The sequence below is a fragment of the Euprymna scolopes genome, chromosome 6 (assembly GCF_053919585.1).
Source record: "Euprymna scolopes isolate OS-2025 chromosome 6, ASM5391958v1, whole genome shotgun sequence".
Lineage (NCBI taxonomy): Eukaryota > Metazoa > Mollusca > Cephalopoda > Sepiida > Sepiolidae > Euprymna > Euprymna scolopes.
In genome coordinates this window covers 127,181,689-127,190,182 of record NC_136487.1, presented here as the reverse complement: position 1 = coordinate 127,190,182, position 8,494 = coordinate 127,181,689, and the positions used below count along the sequence as shown (strand labels likewise).

The 8,494-nt window shown below is 34.4% G+C and overlaps 2 protein-coding genes across 12 annotated transcripts in view; one reads left to right on the top strand and one right to left on the bottom strand.

Moving 5' to 3' along the window:
* LOC145277948 (uncharacterized) overlaps positions 1-8,494 on the top strand; it is a 163,530-nt gene that overhangs the window by 121,080 nt on the left and 33,956 nt on the right. The window lies entirely within an intron of this gene.
* The window catches only part of LOC145277947 (salivary peroxidase/catechol oxidase-like), a 65,115-nt gene that overhangs the window by 32,185 nt on the left and 24,436 nt on the right, over positions 1-8,494 (bottom strand). Inside the window, exon 6 of the mRNA XM_080130034.1 lies at positions 1,066-1,084. Coding sequence (XP_079986160.1) covers positions 1,066-1,084 — 19 coding nt within the window. The remainder of the gene's footprint in view (positions 1-1,065; positions 1,085-8,494) is intronic.

Genomic DNA, 8,494 nt, shown 5'->3' with positions numbered 1-8,494 from the left:
GATTAATTCACATAATTAAATGTTTAAATTACAACACATTTAAATATAACATTTTATAATACGTTCTCAAATTGAAAACACTCTAAAATATTTAATATAAACGAATTAAAATAATTAAACCGTTCATAAGACAGAATTTTTTTTAATTCAAAATCCTTTTAACATACATGAGTTTTTACATCAATTCTTGATTTGACTCTTTGCTAAGTAATAACTTGAACACTTGTTCGCATTACTTTTTATGTTACGTATTGGTTTCATATATTTTTATGTGTTGTAAGTGTTTTTATTTATGATTTTATGTTAACGCTCAATATTTTAAATAATTACATGTACATAATCGGTGTTGTCCAAGATGCCCTGAAGTAATTTTAACAATCTTTAAATTATTCGAACCTTCTTCACAGTTGAGATCCTTAGATGTAAGAGAGCCTTCTACTCCAGTAGTTTCTTCCCCAGAACCGCTAGACTTTGAAATTCCCTTGCGGGTTCCTGCTTCACCAATTGTACTGACATGCAGAAGTTCAAGTGTAACGTGAACCGACATCTTGCTGCCCAACTCCCCACATAGTACCCCTGTAGCTTATGTCCCTGATAGTAGCCCCCTATATCAAAGTAGCAATATGCCTTTTTGGGGTGAAAATGTAATAAAAAAATATACAAAAATTGTTGAATTCGGGAATCTTTCTGTCAATACTGGGAATATTATGGGTTATTTATATAAGAAAAGGAAATAAAAGAAAACAAGCTGTTACCATATGTCATTTACACATTAATCAATGAAGAGGAACGATAATCAACTACTGTTACTCGTTATCTACACAACACAGCACCAGCTGCTTATGTGATGAACTGTCCGAGGAATCTGTTGTGATCAAAGAATTGGTACAACATAACTCTAAATTGGTACAACATAACTCTAAATTGATACAGCATAACTCTAAACTAAATTTCTTTGTCAAATCACGATGTTACATTTTTCCCCCAAATTCGCATTAAACACAGATTAGAAATATATTATTCTAAGTGTAAAATGAATTAGAAGAAAATTAAAACACTACTTACGGAGTGCAACATAAACTTGCTGAAACAAAAGAAAAACATTATATTGATTATCAAAGAAAAACAAATAACGAAAAAAGTCTAGACATACACTCACATACGTGTATGTATATATATATATATATATATATATATATATATATATATATATATATATATATAGGGAAAAATAGGCAATTCATTAATTCTATAAGAAAATTACATCATTAAGAATAAGGGATATAGATGCTTTTGTATCTAGGTATTTCTAAGCCTAATGCTTTACATCTTAAAAGGGGATGGGTAGATAAGTACCAGATAAGATAAGATAAGATAAGAAATGCGACATCTAGCGACATTGGGTTATCTAGGATAGAGAGTAAATAGAACAAAGGTGGAGGAAGGAGTGTTGGAGAACTATAACGATTAAAGTTGTATAAGCCAAAACTAGTATTATGACATATTGGATATGCCAGGCATGGAATGCATTAGGAGTTTTGCTATGATATGTTAGGGAGTATGAATTCACAACGTGTGACATATGACGAGATATACAATTAACTTCAATAAAAATAGAACAAATAATAAGAAATATTGGTAAAAAGATCATATGAAATAAAGGGTAGCTTAATTAAGTATGTGGGTCTTAAAATAAAGAACAGAATTTATGGCAGCGCAGCAGTAAAAGCATAAAAGTAAAAAAAAAAAACAGTATAAAGCAAACATGAAATAAAATAAATGTACAAAAATAACACAGTAATAAAAAATATTCTAAAGATATAACGGTAAAGATAAAGTAAGTGTAATATTGTTAGTAGTAGTAGTAGTAGTAGTAGTAGTCATAATAACAACAACAACAACAACAACAACGACCACCTCTATGAATACTTTGCAAAAATTCTAGCGATGGACTCGCAATTTTCCTGAGCACACATGCGGGATTTTCCTTTTAATTTTTTCTTGCTTTTCTTTTGTTTGGTCTGATTGATCGTTATAAGGAAGTAGGAAATTTTTTTTCAAGCAGATTGACTGAATTTAATTTCTCTTTCCGTGTTCTAATCTAAATAACAGCTTTATTTGAAATCCCCCAACAAAAAAAAAAAAAAGAAAACACAGTCCACGAAATATCTCCCCCTACCAGCTTAACCAGAACGGCTTTCTATCTTATATCTGGTTGTAAAAGAAATTTTACGATAAAAACTAAAAACCCCAAACGATAACACGTGCACGAAGTCAGACACCAAAAATATATAGTCGTCCATCCAAGACACTGCTATATATATCGAGCAGCAGCCACTACCAAAACCAGTTTTTATATACAAACCCTAGTGACCGTTAAATTATGGCAATATATATACCTCAAGGACGGACGGACACCTCTAATAATACTTTGCAAATAAGATTCTAGCGATGAAATCGACAATTTTCATAAACACACGTGCACAATCTTCCTTCTAATTTTTTTTCTTGTTTTTCATTGTTTGACCTTATTGATCATTATTAGGAAGTCAGAAATAATTTATCTATTTCAACGAGTTTAATTTTGCCCTCTTTGATATTACCACTAAGATATATATTTCTATATATGTATAAGAACATAACGTCTTTACTACCTATGTCAATTCTTATTTTAATCATTTATTAATCACTATAATTTAGGCATACAGCCTTTCTACAACTTAGTTACTGAAATTGTTTCTTTATTTTATTCCTATGTGGGTGAAAAAATAAATAAATCTATAATATAAATCTCACTTGTCTGTTTAAATGTATGTATGTATGTATGTATGTATGTATGTATGCATAAACTTTCGACAGAGGCGACAGATTTTCACGAAATCGATATCGTTTGGAAGCTCGGCCCTTCGGACCACAAATATGGAAAGATTGGCTAAAAACATTAATTTCTTCACCCTCAACTGGGCACTTTTCTACAAGGAGGGTCGCTTTTTCGCCAATATTTTCGAAAGTCATTCCCTCTTTTCTATTGACTAGCCTTAATTTAAAGCTTCGTCACTTCTGCTTTGGCGGTTGACGCAACGGGAAAGACTTAACTTTTTATCGTGTTTTTTTTTTTTTTACGTTCTATTCGCGGTACGGGTTCGAGCCTGACTGCCAACTACCATTTTTTTTTTTTTTTTTTTTTTTGCTCAACGCACATCTCCAAACAATCGGAGAACGCCGGGCACTCAGGCTACTTTAAAACAAAGACCAAAGCCATCTATGCTCTTCACTACCAGAGACTACGCACACCTGCGTAAGGGAGACCTATCTTCAAATGCTCTCCTACCGAATATACATTTCAACTTATACTAAATACAATAATTAGTTTGTTTGTTTTTTTGTTGTTTTTTGTACTCGTCTTTGTGCTGTCTGTTCATATTCTTTATGCACGTGTGATAGTGCACAATGCCTCTTACCTACGTGACAGGTAACACTATCGCTGTAACAGAACCGCAAGTAAAACAATTCTGGGCTTGGTGTTGCAACAAACACCACAACATGAAATATGCAATTTACAAATAATACGCAACGTGGAATCCAGATGAAAGATCTGGGTGTCATGAACGGTAAGAACAAAGAATTGCAGACCAAGCGAAACTTATCTCCAAGATAGGCTGGCTTTCAAAGCTAGAACTGAATGAAATACAACAAAAGATAAATGATGGAACAGACGAATAAATTCCCCTCGATGAAACCCCAAGCATAGGAACTCCAATGGCAGAAGAGTTGCAAATCTTGGATACAAGAAACATCGAGATCGAGACCTATGAAACAACAGAACACAACGAAAATGAATTAGCTTAAGTAGAAAACATCAAGAAACTTATGAATGAGGAAAAACAAAGCTTCCAGTCTTAAGAAACCAAGAATGGAAAAAAGCTAAAAACTGAAACAAAGATGGTGAAAAAACAGACACCGTTCCATACATCCAAACAGAGACCATTACAGATCTAAACAATTAAATCTATGCAGGTGCCAAAACAGTATGAAGTTTAAGGGGGAAAAGACTGAGAAAGAAAGAGGACCACAAAAACTGGATGGGAATTGAGGCTGGAAACCCAGATCAACGAACTAAAGAAAGAAGCCAAAACGATAAACAAAATGAAAACGATGAGAGGTTGGAAAAGTAGAAATGCAACCAGAGAGGAGAGGCTCAACAAGAAACAGGAAGAAGTGAAGGAAAAAATAGCAGTAAAAGAAGCGAGATTAAGACGATACAGATAAAAAAAAATCGGAACAATACAAGCAAAACAGAGCCTTTGAAAATAACGAAAGCCAATTCTACCAAAATTTAAACGGAGAAAAAACAAAAGCAGAACAACCGAATCCGACAGAAACCGAACGCTATTGGAGCCAAATATGGGAAGAACGGAAGGAAAAGAAAAATGGAAATAACGGAAAAGCAAAATGGTTGAAAGAAATGAAAGAGTCAAAGCAAATCGAAGACGGAACGGAAAATTAAATCAGAAAGGGAACTCTCAAGACAACCCTACGAAAAATGGGCAACTGGAAAGCACCAGGTAACGACGAAATGCATGCCTATTGGTTTAAGAGATTCACAATACTACATAAAAGGCTAGTTTAACACTTGAAAAGATACATCCACGAATCACATGTAACGGGATAGATGACCAAAAGCAGAAACACACTGGGGCAAAAAGACGCAAAAAAAGGTACTATCCCCAGCAACTACAGACCGATAACCTGTTTGCCTACAATGTGGAAAATACTGCACAACTGAGAAAAATTTATCAGTCGTTTAATAACCGCGGACTACTACTAGAGGAACAGAAAGGATGCCAAAAAGGAAAAAGAACATACGACCTATTATACATAGACCAAAGGATTCTGAAGAAGATCAAAAGAAGAAAAAAGAACTTAGCCCTGGCATGGATAGACTGTAAGAAAACATATAACAGAATCCCGCAAGAATGGATAATAGAATTCCTGATAATGTACAAAATAACCAATCTGATAGAAAATGCAATGAAAACATGGAGACTTGAACTGACAGCTGATGGACAATACATAACTTAAAATCTTAACTTAAAAAAGAAAGGATTAGAAATATATATATATATATATATATATATATATATATATATATATATATATATATATATAAAGAAGAATCTTCCAAGGTGATTCCTTATCACATTTACTGTTCATTATACTATTGATGCCTGTGAACAAAATCCCAAGAGAATACTAAGCCGGATAAAAGTTCACTAACACAGAAGAAAGAATGAAGCACCTAATGTACATGGATGACCTGAAACTGTTTGCACGAACAAAGACAGAACTAGGAACACGACCAGAATCTTTAGCCAGAATATCTAAATAGAATTCTGTATGGAAAATTGCGCACTTCTGACCATGTAAAGGGGAAAACTAGAAGCAACAGAAGGTATAGTACTGCCCAATCAAACAGTAATAAGGACACTAGGTGAACCTGATAGCTACAAATACTTGGGAGTGCTGGAAGCATACGCCATCAAAGCAACATAAATGAAAGAAATAATAGGAAAGGAATACCTCAGAAGAACAAGAAAACTCGAAACGAAACTAAATTGGCGAAAGGTAATTAAAGTAATAAACATTGGTAGTATCACTAATAAGATACTCTGGGTCGTTTATAAGATGGACCAAAGAAATAACTAAGAAATCTCGACCAGAAGACCAGGAAACTCATGACAATACACAATGCACTACACTCGAAGGATGATACTGACCGACTATATGTGAAACGTAAAGACGGAGGAAGAGGGCTGGTTTGTATAGAAGACTTGCAAATAACACACAAAAGAAAGGATTAGAAAAATACATAATGCAGAACACCGAAAGAATAATTACTGCAGTAAGCGACACGGAAGAAAAAAAAACTAGATAAAAAAAGAGACGAATAAAACGAGGAAATTTGAACGACTACATGGATGATTCATAAGGATTACAAAAGAAGAGACTAACGAAAACGCTCGGAAATCGCTAACCTTAATAGAGAAACCGGATCACTAATAACAGCTGCGCAAGATAACGCAATTAAGCCCAACTGCATCAAAGCAAAGATCCACAAGACACAAGAAAACAGCACTACAAACTACACACAAACTGGACACAGAAACGGAAAATACCAGCCTCAAGATTTTTCTGTAAGTGTCACCATAAACAGGCACCACACCAAATAAGGAGGGTCAAGGAGGATGGAACGACCGGGAAGAGAAAACACTAGCCAGACCTCTGCTGGAGGAGTGCAAAGAGAACTGAAACCTTGGGAAGGCTTATTGCCACCCAAATTCTAGTGAAAAGTCGCTGCTAACAAGAAATCAATGGTAAACTCTGTCTCTACAGAAACTAAAAGTCACAGATATATATACATATGTACATATAAATAGTGCTTCTAACATAGTATACCTTTATTATATATATATATATATATATATATATATATATATATATATATATATATATATATATATATATATATATGCTTCCTATCTTGGATTGAGCATATAAGGAAGTGATAATCAAACTTCCACTAGCGTATTAAGCGATGCTCTTTGCGTAAAATGGAGCTTAGGTGTAGTGACAATGTTTTAACATACCTATCATAGCAGCAACTGTATAGCGTAACGGTTAGGAGAGCTGACGGTCGAGTTTACAACCTGGCTTGAGGTAGTTGTTAGTCTAACCGCACTGATGAGCTGTGATGCAGCCAAACAGTAATGTATGTGGATTGCTATATATATAAGTAGTAGGGCTATGGCAACAACATATTCTTTTAATTATTTTACTCTCGAGTATATATCTGACACAGACACAGTCAATCAACCAAGGATCACATAAAACATATAAGATATCCATGGATATATACCTGAGAATCAAAACAAGAAAAAGATTATGATGTTGTCATTGCCCTAATAATTAGTCACCATAATACCACATTTACCCTGGATTTTTCTAACACACTACTGATTCGGCTGAAATTTTGTATAGGCTTTTGTTATTATATACTATTCATTCCATGTACTATTAGAGATTAATAGGATTTAGTACTTAATGCAACCTTCACTTTGGCATAAAACATTCATTTTAAGTCAAACGCCCTTAACGTTAGCCCGTTTTTAACGGGAAAAATTACTAGTCCTTTATATTGTAACCCCACGTGTGTGGCTCCTCGACATCATCGCCGACTCCCAACGTCGTGTACCGTGGATTTTTCATTCGACTGTTCTTCTTATGGCCGGATCGTCCTTTTCCCGTTGGCGACTGTCGATGAGAACACACGGGGTTCACAAAATAGAAATATGAACGATCAAAGGAAAACACAAACGCCAATGTTCACATATAAATTGACTCTTGGACTTGTGAGTGTGTGTGTGTCTTCCCCTGTTCTATCGATGTTACATTTGTCTATCTCTGTTTCACAATCAACTCTAAATGTCAAACTGCAGTCGTTATCAACTCCCATACGACTTCTAACGCATCTAGTTGTCAACTGTCTGTCCCCTCTACGTTGGTGTCACGGGTCGCCCACCCCATCCTGGCTACCGGAAGCTGCCCTTCCCTGTTTTATCAGTAGGTTTATATTGTTATGGTTGATTGTAGGATATTTCCGATTTCTTTGTTTATTCTAAGCTATTTCCTCTCTATTGTTAATTGTAGGATATTTCCGATTTCTTTGTTTATTCTAAGTTATTTCCTCTTACTTTGTCTATTGTAGGATATTTCAGATTTCTTGTTCATTCTAAGCTATTTCCTATCTCTTTGTCTATTGTAGGATATTTCCGATTTCTTTGTTTATTCTAAGCTATTTCCTCTTCCTTTGTCTATTCTCTCCCCCTCTTAGCACTTAGTGGTTCAAATCCACCCCAGGGTCACTTTATAGTATCACAATATTGATGAAACACTAAAGTAAAAATATTGGAAAAGTCAATTTCTTAGGTTAAAGAGGCGGTAATATTGGGCATGTACACTTTCTCCAAGTGGTTTCATTTCTTAGTTATATAATAGGTATATAGACCGATTAGATGTTGGGTACGTAAAAATAAGCTTAAACATAGAAAATACCACGTAAGGTTAGTTAATGGAGTTTTCTATCAGAGGTCAAGTTAGGCTAACGTGTGTAGGAAGTTACATAATTGATAAAGCACACGATAGAAAAGCTACGAAGTTTACACTCGTTCAACGTGTAAATGACCGATTGCATTTTCTAACAGCTTACTGGAGATTGGAAGTAAAAGATGCACTTATTCTTGCTATACTTGTTGTTTAAAGAAATAAATGTAATATCGGACAAAATAATGGAGTCATTTGTTTTGATTTTTTAATTAATTCCATTTTTCGAACCACAACGCGACCAAAGAAAAGATATCAATCCCAACGCTGTGCTACTGTTTTCAGCATAGGAACGTGCTCACATTAATCATACGTAAAAAATAATAAGAACAAC